The sequence below is a fragment of the Gallus gallus genome, chromosome 31, assembly GCF_016699485.2.
Source record: "Gallus gallus isolate bGalGal1 chromosome 31, bGalGal1.mat.broiler.GRCg7b, whole genome shotgun sequence".
In the NCBI taxonomy this organism is placed as follows: Eukaryota; Metazoa; Chordata; class Aves; order Galliformes; family Phasianidae; genus Gallus; species Gallus gallus.
The window spans coordinates 452,592-480,064 of record NC_052562.1 but is presented as its reverse complement, the minus strand read 5'-3'; the positions used below and the strand labels follow the sequence as shown (position 1 = coordinate 480,064).

The 27,473-nt window shown below is 46.0% G+C and overlaps 2 protein-coding genes across 14 annotated transcripts in view; one reads left to right on the top strand and one right to left on the bottom strand.

The window, feature by feature from the left end:
- Window positions 1-27,473, top strand: part of LOC121107841 (butyrophilin subfamily 2 member A1-like) — a 143,329-nt gene that overhangs the window by 16,348 nt on the left and 99,508 nt on the right. The window lies entirely within an intron of this gene.
- On the bottom strand, window positions 4,224-26,441 carry LOC107049375 (paramyosin-like). 9 transcript variants are annotated; one of them, XM_040654101.2, is made up of 27 exons: window positions 26,352-26,441; window positions 24,158-24,300; window positions 21,974-22,315; window positions 21,017-21,280; window positions 20,203-20,469; window positions 19,245-19,298; window positions 18,339-18,392; window positions 17,064-17,108; window positions 16,854-16,874; window positions 15,847-15,867; window positions 14,327-14,347; window positions 13,923-13,943; window positions 13,325-13,369; window positions 12,027-12,047; window positions 11,457-11,477; window positions 11,158-11,178; window positions 10,754-10,774; window positions 10,156-10,200; window positions 9,515-9,535; window positions 9,077-9,121; window positions 8,864-8,884; window positions 8,294-8,314; window positions 8,150-8,170; window positions 7,720-7,740; window positions 7,402-7,422; window positions 6,033-6,059; window positions 4,224-5,305 (listed from the first exon to the last, which is right to left on the bottom strand). In XM_040654101.2, exons 2-27 carry the CDS (start codon window positions 24,258-24,260, stop codon window positions 4,746-4,748), a joined length of 2,145 nt encoding a protein of 714 aa, XP_040510035.1. In that variant the 5' UTR covers window positions 24,261-24,300; window positions 26,352-26,441; the 3' UTR covers window positions 4,224-4,745. The 9 variants fall into 9 exon arrangements, with proteins under 9 accessions (XP_040510035.1, XP_040510037.1, XP_040510038.1 ...); XM_040654103.2 differs by lacking the exon at window positions 26,352-26,441 and adding an exon at window positions 25,489-25,634; XM_040654104.2 differs by lacking the exon at window positions 26,352-26,441 and adding an exon at window positions 25,218-25,324.

Below are 27,473 nucleotides of genomic sequence, written 5' to 3'. Positions count from 1 at the left end.
ACATTGGATTGGTCAATGGAGTTGGCTCCGGATACCAAAGGAGCACGAGACGCCCTTGCAGAACACAATCACGGCTTACACGGATGCGGGACAGAAGTCTAGAACAGCAGCAGTGACCTGGCAGCAGGGTGGCTCCTGGAGACATCACCTCATTGCAGCCGATGATAAGGACTTATTGCAAACATTGGAGCTGGTGGCCGTTGTATGGGCCATGATGAACTTAATCGGCCCCCTTAATGTGGTCACCGACTCCCTTTATGTAGCTGGAGTATGCCACCAAATAGAGGAGGGCTACATAAAGAAAGTGCAGAATCGGCAGCTGTACGAGCTGTTCGTGCAGTTGCAGAGAGCAATCAGAATTAGGGAGCACTCATATGCAGTAATACATGTTCGAGGTCATAAATGGGAGATAGACTTGGGGGAGGGAAATGCGAGAGCCGATCGCTTGGTGTCACTGGCGCAGAGACCTTTAGTCTCCCAGCATGTCCTGGCCCGAGAGGCGCACTCTATGTTTCGCCAGAATGCCAAGGGGCTAAGAAGGGAATATCAGATAACATATGAGGATGCTAAGGTAATTGTTAGATCGTGCCCAGTGTGCAGCCACCATAATGGCAGTATGGGTCTCGGGCTAGGAGTTAACCCCGGGGGACTTAAAGCTAACGAAAATAGGCAGATGGATGTGATGCATGTGGGTGAGTTCGGGCAGCTGAAATACGTACACGTGTCTATAGATACATATAGTCATTTTATGTGGGCCACTGCTCAACCTGGAGAAAAGGCTATGTATGTAGAAAGGCATCTCAGTTGTTGCTTTGCAGTTATGGGTATATCACTACAAATAAAAACAGACAATGGCCCAGCCTACACTAGTCGTAGGCTTGGGGAGTTTCTGCAAACATGGGGAGTAAAACACAGTACGGGTATCCCGAACTCGCCCACAGGCCAGGCAATAGTAGAACAGGGAAATTGTGGATGGACGGCTGACCCAGCGAGGTCATGTTTTTCTCCCCCTGGGTCAGTGCAAGTAAAACAGCTGCTATGGATCACTGTCTCACACAGAACAATGATGGGAGTAGGCGAAAGGAATGCAGAGCTGTGATAGAGACCGCTGTGCCAGGTGCTGTGAGACAAGCTGCAAGCAATTGCAAATTATAAGAACTGCACCAGCACTACCCTCTGTTCTTCTGTCTCATTATACTGCATGAAAATGTGTCTTTCAGGAACGTAATGAAAATGTATCTGAATTCCTGTCAACTATTGATTATGTATTAGTTTGACCTATACCTATAGCACAATTTCTCCTGACGGTGTGCAAGTTAGGTGGAGTGATCCCCCTTGCACTATCAATAGACATCAATAGACACATGCCTGCTCTATATCCTTACCAGATATAGGGTCTGATTTCCGCAACTCAATTTTGCAATGAGAATAGATCCGCTCTGTTCGGCTGCGGGATCGGTTGAGAGAGGGGACACCTTTGGCGCGCCCCAAGATTTCTTGGAAGGTCTCCCTTCCTCACCCGATCACTGCAGGGACAGACAAGGACCATCCATTGGTGTATCAGGTATGTGTACAGAAAAGGGGGTGCCTGTAAGGCGTGAGGAGACGTCCTACGCAGGGTATGAAGGAGCGTGCCTGCTCCCCCCCCCCCCCCCCCGAGATACGTGAGCTCACGGGTTAGATTGCCGGCTGGGGTACAATTTGCAACTAATTGACTAATGCACTAGTGTTATTAAGATACAAGCTAAAAGATGTCGTCAGCATTGTGGATTATGTATAAACTATTTTTTTTGTTCTAAATGTCAGAGTGAGTGTGGTGTGAGTGAGATGTGTTCCTTTCAGGGAATGAGTGTCAGCCTGTTTATCTAGTACTGTGTTCTGATTGCACGGAAGCGTGTAAGGGAACATGGACAAGCTTCTGTGAGATCTGTTCCCAAGTGTTTATAACCGAACAATATCACTATACAGTGTTAAGGGTTTGTGGAAACTTTGAGGGAATTAGGAACCAATAAGAATTTTGTAAACATCATGGGAGGCTCCCAGGAGAAAGTTGTGTTTTCACAGGATCTGGCCCATTATGGGTTCCCAGTAAATGGACTAAGCCAGCCCCGAACGTCAAGAACCCATCTCAACCCGATGACAACAACAGCGACTCCGGCGAGCGATAGCCGCATGGTGTGCAAGACATCATATACAGTGCCGTGACTCCTGAGCTGCGACTGGTATTCCCTTAGCAGATTGCAGAAAACATCTCATCAGAAAGGTCTCTTGGACACTGGGAACTGCCAGGAGCAATTGGCGGTTATGAGACTCAGAAGCGCACTAATTGTGGGGGTCAGGTACAGTGGTTGATCCAGAGTGGGGACTGTGGTATTTTATTCATCGGGATATTGAAACTGTAGTTAATACTGGTGTGCTGTGTAGTCTTTACTGTTAGTTTACTGACAAGGAATGCTTTGTAGAAGTGTGTAACATAAATCTAGTGTATTCTTATAGATAGTGATTGGTATGCTGATAATCATGCTTTGTTTACTGTAATGCTAGCAAAAGGTGGCTCAAGATGCGATTCATACAACCTGGCTCATACAAAAAGAAAACGGGGGAAGTGTGGAGAGCTTTTGGCACCCGGAGCACTGGCTCCGGGAGAGGGGCCATGATGGGATGCAGCTGGTAAGGAGATAGGGCCCTGCTCATTAAACCAGGCAAGGTCGTGCTGCCCTCAGGAGCAAGGAAGTGATAAGAACATGCTGCAATTAAGAAAATTGAGTGGTATGCGGTAAACAATCGGGCATTCATCACGGGACTGTCACGGTATCTAGCGTTGATGGTTACTTTCTCACGTAAAGAACTAACCAATAAGAGAACCCAATTTGGCATATGTAGTAGCTCATTAACTATCGTATAAATGCCTGCGTGTGCTTCAATAAAGCTGAGACTTGTTGATCATGAAAGCATGAGACTTGTCTCCCGCTGATTTCCTACAGAAATTGGTGTGCTCTATGACACTAAATGACTCTGAGAGACACAGCATGGAGAGTTGAGAGGAATGTGAACGCCATGGCCAGGCTCCATGATAACACTGTAGGGATGGGAACTTGATGGTACCACGGAAATGGTAAACTGCATGGTTGTCACCCTGAGCCTGCAGTTTTTAATTTTCTGTCATACCAATTGCAATAAATGTATGTATGAGTGGAGACACTGAAGATCCATGAGAAAGCAAGGAAACTCTTTAAGTGGCTTAAAATACGATGAATTTTGTAGAAGATAACAGACAAGCTGGGAGGACTTTGCTGACTTCTGGGGTCAGACAGAGCAAGCCCATCTTCCCCACCATATGGATGCCTCTCAGACAAGATTCATATACTCAGTTATACCCAACACTTCCAGGCGAAGCTTAGAAATCTCTATAGGATTATCCCATAATTAAATGCATTTGCCTGCATTATTCACATGTTCTGCTGATGATGTATTTATCCTCATCAATCCAAATGAATCTGTAGTCTGTTTGCTTTAGTAAATAGCACTATGCATTAATCTAGGCGGTAGAGTTCTCACTGAAGGTAACCAAATTTCTTATGAGTGCTCTGTTAGTTCACTAGAATGCAACTAGATTGAAGGCGCACTGGGCTCTTTGTGTATTTGTAAGGGTGCTAGTTTGAGATATTGAACATAACAAAACTTCAGTGTCAAAATTGGCATCACTCAGTGTTTAAGTCAAGCTGCCCTCAGCCTCTCTGATATCTGTGGACAAGCTGGCATACAAAGGGGTTTATATTCTCCCAAACTTCTTAAAAGCAACACCAGCACATTAGGATCAGGTGTTCTAACAGCAATAGACACAAAGGGAGAAGATATCCTTGCTTTGGCAGAGGCTATTCTGAAAACTGTGTGAAGAAGACTTTGTGCATGCATTCTAAAATGGAAGTGTTATTGATGACTTATCCATTCTCTCCTGAGGAGAGAAAAAGACTAAATGCATGAGTCCAGAAATAGAAGGAAGGGTGGGAGAGGTCAACAACAAGCTCATTGACATGGAAGCTATCTTCATCTTCATGTGTGAATTCTGTCTGTACTCACTAAAAATGAGAGGATATCAGTACCTTGTAAATTCTCCTGAATATTTTTAGACCACATACTAAAATGAGGAAGGCTGGCCCATATTTCACATCATTTCCAAGTGAAAGGAATTTCTGCAGAAAGAAACACTGATGGCAAGTCAGTCAAGTTGCCTTCAGCAGGCACTCTATTTTTGCAACTGACATAGAAAGATCTGCCATGACTGGTGATCATCTAGTAACAGAAGTCAGAGGTAATTTTCAGCAGTGTGGTTTCAGCTCATCAGAAAGCTTTCCCATGCTAGCACCGTAGCCAACTTTTGTACATAGGCATCATGAATGTTTCCTGTGATGATCAGTTCACAGGAAAAAAAAAATCATGCTCTTCTTTACACCTGATCTGTACACAGACATACACATACAGAACAATAGTGATCAGTTCCTGGGCTTAGAAAACACTTGTGTAGGTTCATAGAAACACCTGGAAGCTCTCTCTACCCATTGACTAGTGGCCTGAAGTCAGGGTTTTCCTGCAGAAATGGCTCAGGGAAGGCTTAGCAAGCAATGATGGAAGAATTTTATATGTTTCTACTCGGTGGCACAAAGCATGGGGCTGAATACAATGTCATCTGACCTCAGACTTTGGATTTTGGTCATTAATTAACCATGCATTTTCACTTCAACCCTTCACTTATCATCATCAAACCCCCCTGCAATTCTTAGAGGCTCAGTGTCAGAACTGGTTGCAGCTGAACCTGTTGAAAAGAAAGGAAAAAGCTTCACATTCCGGCTGTGATGATTAACAGAGGTAAAAGTGTACAGCAATTTTTTCTGATGAACACTGAAGAATGACAACTTCTTGGATGAGATGTCCAGGAAGATCCCAATCTTCTGTGGTCTCCCACTCACCATCAAACGGGTCCAAGGATCTGAGAGGGCCCAATACTCTTGCCCATCTGCTAACCCTATGACCCAGAAACCATTCTTAGGGGACAGAGCAACTGTCTCTTTTCGTCTCACAGTCTCCTGGGCAACACCCAAGTTCCAGTTTCGCTTCTTTCCAACGTCTACTTCCCAGTAGTGTCTCCCCGATCTGTAACCTTCCTTTGCCAACAGAAAAGTGTGGGAATCAAATCTCTCGTCCTTGTCGGGCACCTTTCTGATCACACCAGTATCTGTTACACTCTTCCCATCTTCAGATACTTGCAGTCTAGGATGAGCTGTGTCAGCATCAAGGGTGACATCAACTGCAATAAAAAGGTAATTTCTTAAGTACTAAATAACAAGAGGTCTACTGCTTTGAGACTTTCTATTGGTTGATCCTATGAATTTATTCCCTCGCCTAGCCTTGATCTCCACTCTGTTAGGCCCTAGGAAATTTCTTTGCACTAGGATATCTCCATCTTCTGGCAACCCAAGTCACCTCCCTTCTCTTTTGTGTCTCATCTGTGACATACTGAGAGACACCAGCAGGCAACAATGGCATGCAACATGAAGGAAAAATGTAAGGAGATTACAAGCTTTTGATTAAGGAATCAGTCAAACAGTAAGGAAGTGACCAGAGGATAAGAGCCGTGCTTTGGAACACAACTCCTCTTTGAACAAAACCAGAATCACAAAATCTTCTTGCAAGGGAATGAGGAATAATTCCAGTCACCAGGGTTTCATGATAAATTCAGTAGCTTTGTATACGCTTAGCAGTAGTATTGCTCTAGCTGAACACCCGGAAGCAAAATTCTCCTTCTTATAAAGACCAAATCTCTACGTTTTTAGAAGAAGCAATTCTGTTTTGTATCCGAGAAGAACAAAAATTATTGAGACATTTCTAGGACAGCAAATGGATAATTGAAGGATTCAAAGTCAGTTCTTGCTGTTGTGCTGTTACTTACAGAACAAGAGGCCTGAGGACAAATGGTTACTCAAGAGCTATATTAAAGCTTTAAGAGGTGGGATTCAGAAGGGTATTTTTCTTACCTTTATGTCTTTGTACACGCAATAACTCTACAGGGAACAAAAAAAAGGAAGAAAAGGGTGTTTTCAGGAGATCAAGTCTCCAGTGACCTAACAGCCCACGCTGCTGGCAGATGATCAAGCATTTGTGTTATTGCTTGCCTGTTCTGCAGGTAAGAAAGCCATTTTATAATGATTATCTTCCATGACAAACAACAAGAAAATTCAAAACCAGGAAAACATCAGCTGATTACACACAAGTGCGTTATACTTAACCAGCAAGTACAAAACTTCCAGGAGATCCCACACAACTAAAAGGAAGAGGTGAAAGCTATTGTGCCAGTGACAGAGCCCAGGGAGTCTACTTCTCTGGAGATACTCAAAACTCACAAGGATGTTTTTCTGTGCAACCTATAATAGGAAACCTGCTTTAAAAGGAGGACTAGGTGACCTAGAGACGTCCTTCTGCAAGCCATACAATTCAGTGATTCTGAGATCAGTTTTGAAAATCAGAAGCTGTGGGAGACAACAGCCAAGGAGGTGAGGAGAAACACATCCCAGGTGAAGTCCTCCCTTCACACTTGGCATTGCAACATGAGCACTCAAGGACATTATACTCTTAACATTCACTTAACAGTCAGATTCTGAGAGAGTGCTGAAAGGCAAAGACAACATAAACAGTAACTCCACAGTTACGTTGAGGAACCACTTCCAAAACAAGGAGATAAAAAAAACATTATGCAAGTGGTCCAGGGGCAAAGCTTTGACAATACCAAAAGTAAATGCTGAGCCTGGGATAGTGGCAGGCCCGCTCACAGAGCTGTTTGGGAGGAAACTGGCATTGCTGGAATAGCCATCCTCAAAATCTCCAAAGCATCTTCCCCTGTAGAAAATATCTCTAGGTCTCCTTGCACTGCCTTGTGCCTGGAGCTCCTCTGATATACTTGTTAAGAACACATGCCAGCAGTTCTGCAAATAGAAAATGTGGGAGAGTACGGTGCTGGAAAGCACAAGAAGCAAATCCTTCACACAGTTCGTCCTCAGACAGACTCCACACCATGGGCACTCAAGGACATTCAGGCTTGGATATCCCAACCCATCGATCATCAGCATACGATTCTGGAGGTGCCTAGGCTCGTGCCACATCATGCTGGCCCACATACCCCTCAAACTAGAGCCAGAATAATTGCACCAGTCCTTGCCACAATGTCTATCAAAGAAGTCTACAGATGGCTGAGCCATCTGTAGACTTCGCATCTCAGCCTTCCCACCACAGCCCCCTCTGCACCCTCATGTGCTCCAAAGACTCCTCCACACAACACCTCCTCAAACACAACATCATGACCTGCCAACTGGTGACATGGTTGGACAACAGTAGAACAGCTTCACTCACCAATCTCATTCTTCAGGGTCCCTGCAAAAAGAAAGGAGGAAAGGAAGGAAACCTTGCTTAGTAACCCATCCTCCATATAGAGGTGGAAAAAAGTGTGGGATGTTTCATAAAGGCCCACTCACACTACACCAACACCTTCATTATACTGAAAAATACACACGAAAAGAGGCATTGGAGCAGGAACACAGAGAATGGAGAAGCGGCAGGCTTGCACATGCAACTGTCAGAGAACACTTAGTATGGCTGGAATAGCCCTCCTCACCATCCCCAAGGCCTTATCCCCATCGGGAACACTTGTGGGCAAGCACAAGGACTCACCAGACTTGGCACGAAGCTCCTCTGCACAGTCACCACAGCCACCACAAAAGAAGACAACAAGTCAGGCCCAAGAAACACAGGTCCCACGCTCAGCCCACAGGGAATTCCCACCCTTGCCTGTAGCAAAATGCTTCTCTGGAGGAATTATGGCTCATGCCCTGACACACCACCACTCACATCCCCCAACACCTGCCTTGCATTGCTGCCACCAACACCAGCCTCCACTTCCTCAACAGCATAAAGAGTGGCTCAGGGCCCAGGCTCTCCAACACCATGCTCCCCAGCTCTGTCTTCCCTCCACAGCCCCTCATGCACTCTCATCCTTTCCAAACACTCCTACACACACACCTCCACCACCAGCACAACACCATGACAAATAAACCTGCAAACCGGTGGAAGGGATGTCTTGCCAGGGGAGACTCCAACTCACCGTTCTCCTTCTCCAGAATCACTGCAAGAAGACAAGGAGGAAGGGGGGAACAGTTTGCTTACCACGCCAGAAACCACACGGGCTTGCAGAACGGTATGGGAGGCCCTGAGTAGCAAATGACTGAGGGCAAGCACAACGACTCACCAGACTTGGCACGGAGCTCCTCTGCACAGTCACCACAGCCACCACAAAAGAAGACAACAAGTCAGGCCCAAGAAACACGGGTCCCAGGCCACAGCCCACGGGGAATTCCCACCTCTGCCTCTAGCAAAAGGTTTCTCTGGGTGGACTTTGCTTCACACCCTGACACACCACCACCCACGTCCCCCACCACCTGGCTTGGATTGCTGCCACCAACAATAGCCTCCCACTGGTGCTGCCCACTGGAGCTGCCCACCCCAGCCATGATTAACAAGGGCCTCTGGCAGGAATGCATATCAAGGCCATTCATAAACACCGTCACAGCCCTCTGATTCTTAGTGGGATCACCGCCTCCTGACCCACCCACCACTTCCCCAGCAGCACACAGGAATAATCAAGGCCCAGGCACTGCATCCAGCCACCTCATCTCTGTCTTCCCTGAGCAGCCCTTGTTACACTCTCATCTGCTCCAGAGTCTCCACCAAACTCATTACAGCCTCCAACAGAACCGCACATCACAACGGCCTGCCCAACAGTGGCATGGCTAGCCAGCAGTCAGATAGCTCCACTCACCAATCTCCTTCTTCAGGGTCCCTGCAAGAAGAAATGGGGGAAAAAAGGAGAACAGATTTTAAAAAAAGGATTAGCAGATCATCCTCCAGAAGGAATTGGGAAAAAGTGTAGGATGCCTTCAACAAGGCACACGCACACTACACCAACACCTTCATCATGCTGGAAAACATGCATGCAAAAAAGCACTGGGGCATCGCCTGTGCATGCACTCACCTATCTCTGCATCCACCCTGGATCTTCCTCGTGCCTGGAGCTCCTCTGAGAAAGATGCGTGGGGAGAAGGAAGAGACATTAGGATCTGTTCCAGGCAGGTTGCGAATGTCCACAGAGGGGAAAAGGGGTCCTTGGGCTCTGAGCACTGCAGCACACAGCTGCAGTGCAGGCCAGCCCCATGGCCCTTCACGCTGCTCTTCCTGTCTCAGTGACATGGCCCTGCAAGGGCCCTAATCCCACATTCTTCATGGGAGACGAGGAGTGCTGGGACACAACATCTCCTCCGAACCAGCACTCAGAAAGACGGAAGAGGCAATAACATGCAGGCATACTCAAAAGGCTGACTTGGAACACCTGTCATGGCTGGAATAGCCCTCCTCACCATCCCCAAGGCCTTACCCCCATCGGGAATGCTTGTGGGCAAGCACAGCAACTCACCATACTTGGCACGGAGCTCCTCTGCACAGTCACCACAGCCACCACAAAAGAAGACAACAAGTCAGGCCCAAGAAACACGGGTCCCAGGCCACAGCCCACAGGGACTTCCCACCTCTGCCTCTAGCAAAAGGTTTCTCTGGGTGGACTTTGCTTCACACCCTGACACACCACCACCCACGTCCCCCACCACCTGGCTTGGATTGCTGCCACCAACAATACTCCACTTCCTCAGCAGCGTAAAGGGCTGCTCAGGGCCCAGGCTCTCCATCTCCATGCTCCCCAGCTCTGTCTTCCCTCCACATCCCCTCCTGCACTCTCATCCTTTCCAAACACTCCAACACACACATCTCCACCACCAGCACAACACCATGACAAATAAACCTGCAAACATCGGTGGAAGGAATGCCTTGCCAAGGGACAGTCACACTCACCGTTCTCCTTCTCCAGAACTTCTCTAAGAAGAAAAGGAGAAAGGGGTGGAACAGCTTGCTCACCATGCCGGAGACCACATAGCCCACAGAGGCTTGGGGAATGGTATGGGAGGCCTTCAACAACACACCCTCACACTACACCAACACAATACTTGTGCTCGAGATTCTTCATGCACAGAAGCACTGGGACGTTATGATGCATATACTCACCTTTCTCTGCATCCTCCCCTGCTCTTCCTTGTGCCTGGATCTCCTCTGAAAAAGATGTGTGGGGAGAAGGATGAGACTTCAGGATCTGTCCCAGGAAGGAGACAATGCCAACACGTGGTAAAAAGGTCCCCATGATCTCTGGGCACAGCAGCACCCAGCTGCAGTGCTGGGACAGTCCAACGGCCCTCCATGCTGCTTCCCATGTCTCACAGACATGGTCTATACACTACCAAACGTGGAATAACTCACCCTCACAAAAAGGTCCCTGTACCTGCTTTTCTACATCACACCAGCAGCTCAAGCAGGCCTCGGTCTGCATGACTGGGGTGGCATTCCATTCCCACGTGGCCACCTGTTTTCACAAGCTACTGAGTAAAGGATTGACACTGCAACACGGCTGTGGAAATCTAACACTGGCAACTCCTCAGCATCACTAATCCAAAGGCTAAAAGAACATCCCAGTACTTCTGCTCATTCATAGCTGTGTGAGGGAACAGCCCAGGAGACCAAAGTAGCAAATCCCAAGAGAATTCATCTTTCCCCCATGGTCTTCACCCCATCGTCACACAATGCCACAATACCATAAAGATACACTTACCAAGCTGCTTCTGACATTGCGCTGAAAGGGAAGCAAATCATTAGCAGAATCTCCACAGCTGCACTGATGAGCCTACCCTCCAATTTAGAAGAGCTCAGAGCCATTGAGCAAGCGGAAAAGAACACCCCCTTCCCCGTGGATGGCATTTCCTTTCTTTTGGGATACAGGTTATCACCGGGTAATTAATTCAAACTTCACTCAGCAGCACTGCCACCCAACCTTCAAACTGCCTCCCACATCAGAAAAAGGTCCCAAAAGTTAACAGAACATTCCACCAACTCTGAAATTTGTGAAAAGTTGGTGACAACGGCTGAGGTGAAGCATGGCTTTAGCCGAGACCTTCCTCAACAATCAGAGGCAAAGTGCGAGCGCTTGAGGTTATTACACCATTGACATTCACTTACCAATCTGCTTCTCACATGGTGCTGAAAGGCAAAGACAATGATTAGAAGCTCCATAGTTAGACTTCAGAGCCAGACAATCAAAAAAAAACCAGGCCAAAAGCATGGTAGCAGTGGACTAAGGACACAGCTTTGGCAAAGCCAAAGCTGAAGAACGCCAACTGGAATGCTGAGTCTGGGGTAGTGGCAGGCTCACACATGCACCAGTCTGGGGACACTTGTCATGGCTGGAATAGCCCTCCTCACCATCCCCAAGGCCTTACCCCCATCGGGAATGCTTGTGGGCAAGCACAGCAACTCACCATACTTGGCACGGAGCTCCTCTGCACAGTCACCACAGCCACCACAAAAGAAGACAACAAGTCAGGCCCAAGAAACACGGGTCCCAGGCCACAGCCCACGGGGACTTCCCACCTCTGCCTCTAGCAAAAGGTTTCTCTGGGTGGACTTTGCTTCACACCCTGACACACCACCACCCACGTCCCCCACCACCTGGCTTGGATTGCTGCCACCAACAATAGCCTCCCACTGGTGCTGCCCACTGGAGCTGCCCACCCCAGCCATGATTAACAAGGGCCTCTGGCACAAACGCATATCAAGGCCATTCATAAACACCGTCACAGCCCTCTGATTCTTAGTGGGATCACCGCCTCCTGACCCACCCACCACTTCCCCAGCAGCACACAGGAATAATCAAGGCCCAGGCACTGCATCCAGCCACCTCATCTCTGTCTTCCCTGAGCAGCCCTTGTTACACTCTCATCTGCTCCAAAGTCTCCACCAAACTCATTACAGCCTCCAACAGAACCGCACATCCCAACAGCCTGCCTAGCTGTGGCGTGGCTAGCCAGCAGTCAGATAGCTCCACTCACCAATCTCCTTCTTCAGGGTCCCTGCAAGAAGAAATGGGGGAAAAAAGGAGAACAGATTTTACAAAAAGGATTAACAGATCATCCTCCAGAAAGATTTGGGAAAAAGTGCAGGATGCCTTCAACAAGGCACACGCACACTACACCAACACCTTCATCATGCTGGAAAACACGCATGCAAAGAAGCACTGGGGCACTGCCTGTGCATGCACTCACCTATCTCTGCATCCACCCTTGATCTTCCTCGTGCCTGGAGCCTCCTCTGAGAAAGATGCGTGGGGAGAAGGAAGAGACATTCAGGATCTGTTCCAGGCAGGTGGCAATGTCCACAGAGGGGAAAATGGGTCCTTGGGCTCTGAGCACTGCAGCACACAGCTGCAGTGCAGGCCAGCCCCATGGCCCTTCACGCTGCTCTTCCTGTCTCAGTGACATGGCCCTGCAAGGGCCCTAATCCCACATTCTTCATGGGAGACGAGGAGTGCTGGGACACAACATCTCCTCCGACCAGCACTCAGAAAGACGGAAGAGGCAATAACATGCAGGCATACTCAAAGAGCTGACTTGGAACACCATGTCATGGCTGGAATAGCCCTCCTCACCATCCCCAAGGCCTTATCCCCCATCGGGAATGCTTGTGGGCAAGCACAGCAACTCACCATACTTGGCACGGAGCTCCTCTGCACAGTCACCACAGCCACCACAAAAGAAGACAACAAGTCAGGCCCAAGAAACACAGGGTCCCAGGCCACAGCCCACAGTGAGACTTCCCACCTCATGCCTCTAGCAAAAGGCTTCTCTGGGTGGACTTTGCTTCACACCCTGACACACCACCACCCACGTCCCCCACCACCTGGCTTGGATTGCTGCCACCAACAATACTCCACTTCCTCAGCAGCGTAAAGGGCTGCTCAGGGCCCAGGCTCTCCATCTCCATGCTCCCCAGCTCTGTCTTCCCTCCACATCCCCTCCTGCACTCTCATCCTTTCCAAATACTCCAACACACACATCTCCACCACCAGCACAACACCATGACAAATAAACCTGCAAACATCGGTGGAAGGAATGCCTTGCCAAGGGACAGTCACACTCACCGTTCTCCTTCTCCAGAACTTCTCTAAGAAGAAAAGGAGGAAGGGGTGGAACAGCTTGCTCACCATGCCGGAGACCACAAAGCCCACAGAGGCTTGGGGAATGGTATGGGAGGCCTTCAACAACACACCCTCACACTACACCAACACAATACTTGTGCTCGAGATTCTTCATGCACAGAAGCACTGGGACGTTATGATGCATATACTCACCTTTCTTTGCATCCTCCCCTGCTCTTCCTTGTGCCTGGATCTCCTCTGAAAAAGATGTGTGGGCAGAAGGATGAGACTTCAGGATCTGTCCCAGGAAGGAGACAATGCCAACACGTGGTAAAAAGGTCCCCATGATCTCTGGGCACAGCAGCACCCAGCTGCAGTGCTGGGACAGTCCAACGGCCCTCCATGCTGCTTCCCATGTCTCACAGACATGGTCTATACACTACCAAACGTGGAATAACTCACCCTCACAAAAAGGTCCCTGTACCTGCTTTTCTACATCACACCAGCAGCTCAAGCAGGCCTCGGTCTGCATGACTGGGGTGGCATTCCATTCCCACGTGGCCACCTGTTTTCACAAGCTACTGAGTAAAGGATTGACACTGCAACACGGCTGTGGAAATCTAACACTGGCAACTCCTCAGCATCACTAATCCAAAGGCTAAAAGAACATCCCAGTACTTCTGCTCATTCATAGCTGTGTGAGGGAACAGCCCAGGAGACCAAAGTAGCAAATCCCAAGAGAATTCATCTTTCCCCCATGGTCTTCACCCCATCGTCACACAATGCCACAATACCATAAAGATACACTTACCAAGCTGCTTCTGACATTGCGCTGAAAGGGAAGCAAATCATTAGCAGAATCTCCACAGCTGCACTGATGAGCCTACCCTCCAATTTAGAAGAGCTCAGAGCCATTGAGCAAGCGGAAAAGAACACCCCCTTCCCCGTGGATGGCATTTCCTTTCTTTTGGGATACAGGTTATCACCGGGTAATTAATTCAAACTTCACTCAGCAGCACAGCCACCCAACCTTCAAACTGCCTCCCACATCAGAAAAAGGTCCCAAAAGTTAACAGAACATTCCACCAACTCTGAAATTTGTGAAAAGTTGGTGACAACGGCTGAGGTGAAGCATGGCTTTAGCCGAGACCTTCCTCAACAATCAGAGGCAAAGTGCGAGCGCTTGAGGTTATTACACCATTGACATTCACTTACCAATCTGCTTCTCACATGGTGCTGAAAGGCAAAGACAATGATTAGAAGCTCCATAGTTAGACTTCAGAGCCAGACAATCAAAAAAAAACCAGGCCAAAAGCATGGTAGCAGTGGACTAAGGACACAGCTTTGGCAAAGCCAAAGCTGAAGAACGCCAACTGGAATGCTGAGTCTGGGGTAGTGGCAGGCTCACACATGCACCAGTCTGGGGACACTTGGCATGGCTGGAATAGCCCTCCTCACCATCCCCAAGGCCTTACCCCCATCGGGAATGCTTGTGGGCAAGCACAGCAACTCACCATACTTGGCACGGAGCTCCTCTGCACAGTCACCACAGCCACCACAAAAGAAGACAACAAGTCAGGCCCAAGAAACACGGGTCCCAGGCCACAGCCCACGGGGACTTCCCACCTCTGCCTCTAGCAAAAGGTTTCTCTGGGTGGACTTTGCTTCACACCCTGACACACCACCACCCACGTCCCCCACCACCTGGCTTGGATTGCTGCCACCAACAATAGCCTCCCACTGGTGCTGCCCACTGGAGCTGCCCACCCCAGCCATGATTAACAAGGGCCTCTGGCACAAACGCATATCAAGGCCATTCATAAACACCGTCACAGCCCTCTGATTCTTAGTGGGATCACCGCCTCCTGACCCACCCACCACTTCCCCAGCAGCACACAGGAATAATCAAGGCCCAGGCACTGCATCCAGCCACCTCATCTCTGTCTTCCCTGAGCAGCCCTTGTTACACTCTCATCTGCTCCAAAGTCTCCACCAAACTCATTACAGCCTCCAACAGAACCGCACATCCCAACAGCCTGCCTAGCTGTGGCGTGGCTAGCCAGCAGTCAGATAGCTCCACTCACCAATCTCCTTCTTCAGGGTCCCTGCAAGAAGAAATGGGGGAAAAAAGGAGAACAGATTTTACAAAAAGGATTAACAGATCATCCTCCAGAAAGATTTGGGAAAAAGTGCAGGATGCCTTCAACAAGGCACACGCACACTACACCAACACCTTCATCATGCTGGAAAACAAGCATGCAAAGAAGCACTGGGGCACTGCCTGTGCATGCACTCACCTATCTCTGCATCCACCCTTGATCTTCCTCGTGCCTGGAGCCTCCTCTGAGAAAGATGCGTGGGGAGAAGGAAGAGACATTAGGATCTGTTCCAGGCAGGTGGCAATGTCCACAGAGGGGAAAAGGGGTCCTTGGGCTCTGAGCACTGCAGCACACAGCTGCAGTGCAGGCCAGCCCCATGGCCCTTCACGCTGCTCTTCCTGTCTCAGTGACATGGCCCTGCAAGGGCCCTAATCCCACATTCTTCATGGGAGACGAGGAGTGCTGGGACACAACATCTCCTCCGAACCAGCACTCAGAAAGACGGAAGAGGCAATAACATGCAGGCATACTCAAAAGGCTGACTTGGAACACCTGTCATGGCTGGAATAGCCCTCCTCACCATCCCCAAGGCCTTACCCCCATCGGGAATGCTTGTGGGCAAGCACAGCAACTCACCATACTTGGCACGGAGCTCCTCTGCACAGTCACCACAGCCACCACAAAAGAAGACAAGTCAGGCCCAAGAAACACGGGTCCAAGGCCACAGCCCACAGGGACTTCCCACCTCTGCCTCTAGCAAAAGGTTTCTCTGGGTGGACTTTGCTTCACACCCTGACACACCACCACCCACGTCCCCCACCACCTGGCTTGGATTGCTGCCACCAACAATACTCCACTTCCTCAGCAGCGTAAAGGGCTGCTCAGGGCCCAGGCTCTCCATCTCCACTCTCCCCAGCTCTGTCTTCCCTCCACATCCCCTCCTGCACTCTCATCCTTTCCAAACACTCCAACACACACATCTCCACCACCAGCACAACACCATGACAAATAAACCTGCAAACTGGTGGAAGGGGTGCCTTGCCAAGGGACAGTCCCACTCACCATTCTCCTTCTCCACAATCTCTTCAAAAGACAAGGAGGAAGGGAGGAGCACCCTGCTTACCATGCCAGAGCCCACATAGGCTTGGGGAAAGGTATGGGAGGCCCGCAGTAGCAAATAACTGAGGGCTAGCACCTCCTTCTATGGACGGAGCACCATTCTTTGCACAGAGCTCCTCTACGCAGACTACATAGCCACCAGAAAAGAAGAAACCAAGTCAGGCTCAGACCCACTGGTCGCTGGTGCTGCCCACTGGAGCTGCCCACCCCAGCCATGATTAACAAGGGCCTCTGGCACAAACGCATATCAAGGCCATTCATAAACACCGTCACAGCCCTCTGGTTCTGCGTTGGATCACCGCCTCCTGACCCACCCACCACTTCCCCAGCAGCACACAGGAATAATCAAGGCCCAGGCACTGCATCCAGCCACCTCATCTCTGTCTTCCCTGAGCAGCCCTTGTTACACTCTCATCTGCTCCAAAGTCTCCACCCCACTCATTACAGCCTCCAACAGAACTACACATCCCAACAGCCTGCCTAGCTGTGGCGTGGCTGGCCAGCAGTCAGACAGCTCCACTCACCAATCTCCTTCTTCAGGGTCCCTGCAAGAAGAAATGGGGGAAAAAGGAGAACAGATTTTACAAAAAGGATTAACAGATCATCCTCCAGAAAGATTTGGGAAAAAGTGCAGGATGCCTTCAACAAGGCACACGCACACTACAACACCACCTTCATCATGCTGGAAAACACGCATGCAAAGAAGCACTGGGCATAGCCCTGCATGCACTCACCTATCTCTGCATCCACCCTTGATCTTCCTCGTGCCTGGAGCTCCTCTGAAAAAGAGACATGGATATTGGTGAGAGTATTCAGGACACCTTTCTTAGCAACCCATCCTCCATAAGTCCACGGAAAGGGATGTGATGTCTTCAGCATGGCGCACTCATCGTCCACAAACCCCTCACTTAGTCAGGGCTTTCCCATGCACAGTGGCTTTGCGGTAACACCTACATCACATTTCATTTGCCCCTTCTTTCCATTTCAGATCAAGACTTATACCTCACAGTCCCCTGTTTGCTCTGTCATGGCATATCCTGTACCTTGGCCTGCTTGCTCTCAATGTCCAATGCTTAAAATCTTGACACAGCAGAAATGTCATTGAGAAAGAAGTCCAGTCAATATTTGAGTCCTAATATCATAAGAACATCCTCCCATCTATACCAAATGCACAGTAGGGCACAGAAGAGCACTGAGGCCACCAAGAGACCAAACCCTTGCACATTCCTCATTCTACTGTGGAACTCACTCCATGGCCATTCTTCATTATTATACCATCAACACACGCACTGATTTTTCTCTCACTGTGTGCTAAAATGAAAATACATGATAAATAGCACCTCAGTGGTTCCTTACTTTTCAGGGAATAGCATTCAACTTCCCTGGAGTTTTCTCCGTAGTTGTTCCATCTCACCACTTAGATATGCATTTATTAGTGTGGATTCTGATCAGTTTGTGAACTGTGGTCTCCTGCCACAAATTCCTACAGACCCCAACAAATGCATACTGTGGCAGGAGAACAGCCTTGCCTCACAGATGAGGACAACCATTCTGAGCTCTCACTTTGGTCCACCAAATAAACATACGTCCTATATACTCGTCATAAACCAATCCACTCACTCTACTGCGCTCTTCTTTCTTCAGTTTATGATATTTGACACTCATAAGGTCCTTTCCTAACCAAGGACTGGACATTTTTCAGAAGAAGGGAAAGCCTGTGTGCAGCTGTAAACCTGCCTTCCTTATAATACTTTGGAACTCCCTTCCCCAGTGAGATCTTTGGGGACAGTGCTTAGAAGGGAAGTAGCAAAAGCTTTTCTCAGAAAGGTCCATCTTAAAAGCATACTCCTTAAAACTTTGATATGTATCAATCCATCAATCCTGCTATTTGCCAGAAACCGAGATATATATCCCAACTATGTGCCATAAAGTTCTCTCACACCTAAATGTGAAATACACATCTGTAATTAAAAGACAAAAAAAAAAAAGAAAAGCAAAAGAAAACTCACCTGTGTCAATGAATGGATGCCAGAGGATGATTTTGAAAATCTGTAGTACAAATGCTAAAAATGGAACTACACTGCTACCATCATGACAGAACCTAAAAGCATGGAATGCTATGGCCCAAAAGAAGTCAGATTTGCATTCATTTTTCTCACATTTATACAAAATGATGCAGATCTTGCTTCATACAAAATGCCCAGAGGCTTTCTTATTCTTAGTGTTCTTCAGAGTCATTGGCATTGTCAATATGCAGAAACAATATTCTCTCTTTCGCTGCACACAGGAGACAATTTTTCTTTTTTCTCCAGGTTATAGTTTGGCAAGCTTAATATTACATTTCAATTTCAATTAAAATATTTGCAGATGAAAAATGATTTTGGTGAATTCTATACATTGGGAAGGAAAAATAAGAGTGTGGAAAGAGACCAAGTTCGTAACATCTTAATAGACAGATGCCCAGTTAACAAAGAATGTTTCTGTACTTCATTACTAAGCCAGAAAAGAGTAAATAAATCATAGTGATATGAAAAGGAAAGATGAGACAATGAAAAAGGTACTTTCATTTGAGAAAACCAACTTCTTCAGAATGTCTGGGTGCTAGAAACACAAAGGTCTGGAAAGGCAAAGGAGAATATTGTTCTGCAAATACGCGGGAAGATGTTGACTTTGGAAGATGGAAAGCTTTGGGGTACGTTTGGAAGGCTGAAGCCACTCTTGAGTGAATTCATTAACAAAAAGATTCTCCTGAAGGAATCCAGAGCTGTGAGTTTCTTGGAAAGAATGAGCTACCTGCAACATAGGATGTCTATGGCACATGGGAGGACAAGAAAAGGTTGGAAATTCTGAGTGAGAAAGGAAGCTCACTGCTAAGAATTGTAAACTGGGGGCTCTGGCATGGAGGAATAGCTTACCTAATACAAAAATGAGGCAAAAGAGATAAAGAATCCAGAGCCAGTTGTGGTTTTCTAAAAAAGGGAGAAAAAGCAATTTAAAAAAAAATGACAAATAATTTCTTGCAATATAATACAGGTGTAGAGCAGCAGTGGAAGTCATATAATCTCTACCTCTTGGACGTGGTTAACAGAAGAACATTTTTTAAAATAATTACTCATCTGGGAGTCATGAGGACCACAAATTATTTTAAAGAAAGCTTAGACATAGTACCGAAGCTTTTGTATTGCATCACTACTTGAACACCTTGGAGGTGAACTAGGAAGGAAACTTCTGGGAATTTTTAAATTAATATTGATTTTGGAATTATGTTTCCACTATTATTCAAGAGCCTGCCTATTTAGCAGACTATTTCTGAATGAAGTAATATTGCTGTAAGTGATACCATAAAATTGCTTTATCTTAAGTTGAATTTCAAAACTATGACTGAATAGAATTTACAGAAGATGACCCGAGTGGTCTTTTCCAATCCTAATGATTTCATGATTCTATGATTCTAAGGGAGCTCAGCCCTAGTCTTGCTGCTCAGTATCATCTTTCAGTCAGAATAACACTTTAAAAGCTTAATACAAAAAAATCTGATATCTGTCAGCATTGTAATATAGATACTCATGGTGGGAAACAGGATGGGAAACAGCCCACTGTCTTCCTGGCCCTCCTGGCAACCCCAGGTGCTCTATCTTTTTCAGACAGAAGTTGGGTAGTGCGATGCCATAGCTATAGAGCGACTGATTTTCTCAAATTATTGAGCAATAGTTGTCTGAATTGAGTCAGCTGTTAAGTGTTGTTGGAAACGGGCTAAAAAAATTCACAGCATTAGGCCCATCCTTGTTATTATGGTAGGATGATGTGAAAAGACAACACCTTTCTCCAACAAAAAGGTTTAAGTGCGAGAAATAAATCTTAATTGCTGCATACCTGACTGCTGAACAATATGTAGATAGGATTCCCTATCAGTTGTCAAACCAGAAGGTGGTGGCTGTCCACATATCTCAACAGAGTTTTCTATTGCAAAAATATTGTACTTCTCCTCTAGAATGCTTGTCTTGGTCAGTGAAGATAAATGTTCTCCTTGGGGAATATCCAAAACAGCCTTGGGATTTGCACAGGTACCTTTTATTTGGCTCTTGTACATACAAGTATGTACAGTGCTTGGCTTTTGCAGAATCATTTCATTCAAGGATCCTGTAACAGAGGCAGGTGATCACCCTTGCATTGGGCACAACACAGAAATAACAAACACACCATGAAAGAGAATTCAAAGAGCACCCACAGTTTTGTTGCTGTTTCATCTGCCATCAAAATCATCTGGCTTTTGAGCATTTAATTTTAAAAGTTTCAGAAGCAGCAGGAAGACTTTTCATTTTTTTTCACTTAAAAATGTGTAACTTCCTGCCTAAACCAAGATGGATTTTCACAAAAAGCTTTCCAATAAATTCAGCACAGATGACAGAAATTAGTGACTAGACACTAGGAAAACAGTATTTGTCATTGCTCTCCATGACTGAGGTGGCATTTACAGTAAAAAAAAGACTCCTTTGGAATTACACTATCTTTTCCAGTTTCCTGAGTGCAGGAACCTTGCACTCACAAAGCTACACACATTCACACTATTAAAAACAAGTAAAATCTCTGAAACCCTTAATTTGTGGGTGCCCATAGCAGAGCTGTAAGAAACAAAGTCTTTAAGGTCCCTTTCAACCCAAGTCGTTCTATGATTCTATGAACCCACCAGTTTGGTTTATCTTTTCTTTGATGAGCATAATGACACATTTCACATCTACATCATCACAAGGAACTGTCATGATGCTTTGTACTACAAAAAGGTCTGTCTCACTCCAGGTGACATTGGTCTTGATCTCCACATTTTTTTTGCCTCCTCCATAGGTTGTCCAAGTGACTTGAGGCCTTGGGTACCATCCTTCTGAGTTACATGTGTAGTGACACAAGCTCTCCTCTTGCTGATCCTTTACCAAAGCTGGCTGGTTCCCTATCGCTGTAATGGAATTATTGCAATGAGGGACAGAAAAAACACTTTGTATAACTCCTAAGTAAGTTATATAAAAGCAAAAATAAACAGAAAACAAACAAACAAACAAATCTGAATTTGTCAATAAACTGCTCTAAATATTCATGGCACATAGAAACTACCATACGTGGGCAGACAAAAGGGTAGTTTACTTTGAATCTTACAAGGAAATGCACCATAGTGTCACACCACACATAGTGAACCGCAGTGAAATGGAATGGTGAAAAGTCAGGAAGACTATATGGAAATTTGAGAAAACAGATGAGAGTCTCCATATTACTGAGAGGGGATGGAATACAAACCAATTAAAAAGGAACAGTGGGGAGAGAAAGAATAATAAGGAATTGTTCTCTGTCTTGTCCAGTAATGAAATAACATATGGCAGGTTCATAAATAAAATAAAACTAAATAAATGAATAAAAAGGAAGGAAGGGAGGAAGGGAGGAAGGAAAAGGAGAATGTTTTCCCACATGACAAGCCACACTTTGCCCCTTCTGTACCCAGTTCTTAGACAGTCAGAACTGAAGCAAGATTTTCCAGCATAAGTCTTGCCTTAATTCGCTATGGGGAAGATCTCAACTGCTGAGCAAGGAATAGGCAGAGCAAAAGAGTCCGGATGGGAACTGAACTAAGCACAGTCATAGCAATCTCCCTGCTTACCTATAACATCAAGGTGAGTGACAGCCTCCTGGGAGACAGCATTGCCACTCACAACACAAATGTACACCCCCCTATCAGCTATTTGCACTTTTTGGATAATCAGGAGAAATCTTCTTCTCTCCCAGAGCCCTTTAATCCTGCACCGTTCTTCATGCTGGCACTGCTCCACCTCCCCATCCAGGCTGGAGGAAGAGCAGAGTGGAGCATCTCTTCCCTTTTCCTCTTTGTACCAAAGCACACTTGTGTTGGAGGGGATTCTGGACGTCAGCTGGCAAGACAAAGTTACTTGCTCACCAACAAGGACAACTGAAGGATCAATGGTGATGGTGATAGGAACTTCACCTGCAAGAAAAAAGTGGGAGCACTGTTTTTCTCTGCAAATATAACTTTTCTACTGATGGAACAATGAGACAGAAAGTCTCAGCGTTAGGTCAATCCAAAACAAAAATCTGCCCTCTAGGCTAGAATTCTTCAGTCTCCTTCAATGATGAGGAGAGTCTTGAGTCAACGTTACCAGCTCCTTAAGCCACATGCACTCATTTCCACCTTTCCAGGTTTTACACATCAGTCATGTTAGATACTCTTGGAGAACAGGGCCATTTGGGACAGGATTTTTTCAGGCAGACAATATGTACATAAGTGGGAGGATTATAACTGAAAGCTCACCGAGCAAGTTACCACCACAAGGCACAAAGATCTGTGCAACAATCTTCACACCCTGAAAGCAATCTGTGCAGGTTCTTGTTCTTCACTCATCTTGGCTATGGGACCTGTGAGAGACTGACGATGCCTTTTTCACGTGTGTGATAAGACAACACACCTACTTGTACTCCCTGAGAACCCAGAGCAGGGCTGGAGTGTCTGCCACCATTTGAGATGGTCAGCGTTGTCCCAGCCCTGGTCTTGAATGTGTCAGACAGGATCTACAGTACATTTATTCCATCAGAAAATGGGAATATGATCTGAAGTGCAGGTGTGATATCTTAGGATACGTGATGCTGAACTGTACACTAAGTTGTGTCAAAGTAATGAGCAGAACTTTGGTTTGGCATAGGAGGTTGCTCTTGGCCTTTTCCTGGTGGATACATCAGCAGTGTGGGTTGGTGAGCAAAGTGGGGCTGGAGCAGTAACAGTCATTTTCTTGATCTTTCCTTATCCCTTGAAAGCCATTTGGAGACCTACCTCAGAAACTTCATCACGGCAAGTTTTAACGTGGTTCAAATCAATGGTTTAAACTTTCAGGTCAATTCCTGACCAGAAAGAACCAGGCATGGGTTTAAAACAAATACCGTAAAGGTGACACAAACAGAGATGAAGACAATCTCCTTCGGGAAGTATATAATAGAATCATAGAATGGCCTGGGTTGAAAAGGACCACAATGATCATCGAGTTTCAACCCCCCTGCTACGTGCAGGGTCACCAACCACCAGACCAGCCTGCCCAGAGCCACATCCAGCCTGGCCTTGAATGCCTCCAGGGATGGGGCATCCACAGCCTCCTTGGGCAACCTGTTCCAGTGCGTCAACAACCTCTGTGTGAAAAACTTCCTCCTAATATCCAACCAAAACCTCCCCTGTCTCAGTTTAAGACCATTCCCCCTTCTCCTATCACTATCCACCCTTGTAAACAGCCATTGCCCCTCCTGTTTATATGCTCCTTTCAAGTACTGGAAGGCCATGAGAAGGCTCCAGGGAGACCTCATTTCCTCCAAGCTAAACAATCCCAGTTCCCTCCACCTTTCCTCATAGGAGCCACGCTCCAGCCTTCTGATCATCTTAGTGGCCCCTACACCAAATTTAGATTTCAGTAATTTTCTCTCCCTAAGGGGCTTTTCACCCTGGACAACAATCCTCTGGTGATCAGCAACTAAGATAGTCCACAAAAGGGATATTTAGCTTGGTGACACTCACTTTTATATGCTAATACAGGAAAATAGAAAGTGTTTTTCTCTTCTTCTATTACTGTTTTTTTTTTCTTTTTCATTTAATCACTTAGAGGAAAGGTGTGGTTGAGAGAAATTGGAACTAGAACTCAGTTCCAACCTACTCCATGGATTCTGCTTTCTCCACTGCATGCTATTGATCTTAGATAGAATTTATCGTACTTATTCATATTCTACTGAATGAATAGTTTGCTAATTTGTAGCTAAATTGAATCACTGGATATAATAACTTTTATCTTACCTGAAAACCATGTTGCAATAAACGAAAGTGTTGGAAGACTCAAGAACAGGACTACTCTGATCTTTCTTGGGCACACCCTCGAAAAAACTTCCAAAAATGTCATGTCGGGCAAATTGTTTATAATACTCCTGGAAACGGCTCACCTGATATGAGAAAAAATAAGAATTGCTGAGAGGAACAGAATATAAGAAAATGGATCTTCCTAAAAAAAGAAGAACTTCCTTTAGCAAGGCATTGAGGTTTTCATTGCTCTTTAGCATATAGAGTGGGAAATATTCCATACTCCTTCTGCTGATATTCATCCAAAGTGCAAAATGTGTGGTTTGAACAGAGGATGAATAAAGAAAATTCCTTAACACTCATCTGGGCCTTCTCCCCCTCCTCAGTTCCACCGTTTTCCAACAGACAATAAAGAAGCAGTAGACAACAAAGAAACATACGCAGGATGGAACCATCTTGCTACTTATTTGAGTTCTCTGTGGACCTATTTCTAACCAGGTGAATTACTACTCCCTTACATTGTTCTTACCAAAGCTCAGACCATACCATGGGCCTCACCAAGGATTAAAGGAGATTCAAATTTTGATGAAAAATTGTTGTCTTTCCCTTCTTGGCCTAGGAATGCCAAAGCATTTAGGCCACCTGAAAGTGGTTTTTGCTTTGTCAAGGATGACCTTCACAACCACAGAACTGCTCTACAGAGCAACTACATCGCCTGAAGCCAAAGTTTCGCAGTTTCAAGCAGGAAATACTGTTTTGCTTCTAAACAGCACAAACAAAATCTACAGCCCTTAGAACAGATGGAGTTTTTCCCTCATTGTAGCTGCTGCTGATTTTAGGGTGGCATAAGCTACAGACTCCCTTTTTTGTCCCTGATGGAATCCATGAACAAGATGGGCTGCACAGACAGACTCTCAATACCCTCCATCTGGCTGCATGCTGTTATCACAGGGGTTCTTTTTGGCACTAAGAATTGGGTTGGTCACATGGTGCTCTCAGTTTTGCCATTGTCAGTGCCTTAAGTGCAATAAGAAGCCTTAACGACCCTGAGCACCCTCACCTCCAGCCATGCCTTCTGCCCACTGCTCTTGGAAATTCAAGTTTGTGCCATGGACTGCAGCCCAGTTCCTAGCTCTCCCTTCTTGACAGACCTTGGACCTGTACTGCAGGTAGCTTGTGCCCTGGGCAGACCTTGAACCCAGTCTGAAGCTCACTGCCAGCCCTGTTGTTACACTGATGGGCTCTCATGCTATGCATGGGCTGCAATGCATCACCTGCTTGTGTTGGATTCATTTACAAAACTGAGCTGTGCTTCATGCTTCCTCACCTACCTTGATTCTGCAGTGGTGAGTCACATTCTGGTGCACAATTCTCAGAGCAAGGTGCCAGTGGTGACTTAACTACCAGCAGCCGCTCCTTTCTAACAGCTCCTCTCACACTCTCACTAAGCCCAGCACCCCGTCTCCCAGCATGCCCCATTTCCTGTATCTATGGTTATGTTATCTTGCACCTGCAATCTATCTTTACTGCAATTAATTTGTACTCTTGTCCTCTTTCAATGAAAAGTATCAGTGAAGTGCTGCAGGGTAGTAAAAGTAAGTTAGGGCAATAAAGCTGAGTGTTGTAAGGAAGCACCTGGGGTATACACCATTACACATAAGAGTACAGACTTCAACTTAAATGCACAGAGGAGAAAAAGGAGACAATGCAAATATCCACACCACCACTTAGGATACTAATCAACCAAAAAGCATGTTAGAATAATGCATTCCCAATTAATTCCTTCACGTTATTTCACCTAGCACCAAAATTGTACACAGCTGCATGTTAAAATGATTAACTATATGAAGACAAGCTCATTGATCCACTTTCTGATTACAAGTTTACATTTACAAAGTCTTTGCAAAGTTTAAATGTATTTCCAAAGAAGTAGTTCAATGAAATTATTAAAACTGCAGTATAAACCTCAAAACGCTATTTGATTAACTTATATAAATGTTCTATGCTTAGTTCTCGAAGTACTCTCTCTTTAATATTGCTAAGATGTCCTCTACAGTATTCCTTATTGCAATCCCAGCACCTCTCTTGTGAAGTAGTAAATAGAATATATCTAGCCAAAATAGTATCTAGGTTATATTAATTTGCTGTATTCATTATGTGTCTTTTCTAGCATTAAAAAGTCTCGTGCTCTTACCTATCAGCAGCCTCTAGACCAGTTGTTAAAAAAAAAAATCCAGGAAGAAAGAAAATGGCTCAAGTCACAGGCTGAAGTAGGAGGAGCCATTCTGTGCAGATAGGGAAATGATAAAGAAATGCCTCTCACTTGTTGGAAAATGAAATCAAGATGGCTGTAATGTGATAGATAATTACAACAAGAAATAAAATCAAATTAAATTAAAAAGTCAAAGCAAGTTTTTCTTTCTTTTTGTTGCATGCTTTTGGCAAGGATCTGGTAGCCAAGGGGACTCAGGTGTGAGCTCATAGTAGCTGATATGATTTGGTGTTTAGGATTTAGGATGTGAATAATGGTGATATAACACCAATGTTTTTGTTGCTGCAGAGCAATGCTTACGTTGTGCCATAGACATTTCAAGTTCTCTCACTGTCCTGCAGGGATGTGCTGGGGCAGCACAAAGAGTTGGGAGAGCACAAAATGGGAACAGTTGACCTAAACTGGCCAAAGGGATATTTCACATCGTATAACATCACGGTGATCAATAAAACTGGGGGGGTGTTAGCTGGGGGGTTGCAGCTGCTCAGAGTCTGGCTGGGCATTGGTCAGAAGGTGGTGAGCAATTGCTCTGTGCATCACTCTTTTGACAAAGGAAAGTTGGCTCGTTTTTTTGTGTTTTTCTTTTCCTCTTCTCACTTGTTTAGTAAATATACACGTATTTATTATGATTTTCTCTTCCTTTTCTGTCTTAATAAATTGTCCTTATCTCAATCCAAGAGTTTCACCTTTTTTTCTTATTCCTCCCCATCCCACTTGGGGACAGTAAGCATTCTGTAATTTCATTTGAGTTCCTTCAGGACTTGTCTGTGACACCACGTAATTCTGGTACCTAACTGATATCTTATTTCTCCCAGCAAAATGTTGCGTTGGGGAATGTTTGTTTACACCTGTGTACGACCTTATGGACTTTCCTTCTGATTTTTGGTTTCTTTTATGTTGCTCCCATGACATATTCTAAATTTTCCAGGGATTTTATTTTTAGACAAATTTCATTTCTGTGTGAATTGGGATACACATTTTACTAAGGTTTCCAAAGTAATGCATTTCTAACAGTCTCAAGGCAGCTTGTGGGCTCCTTCCTTT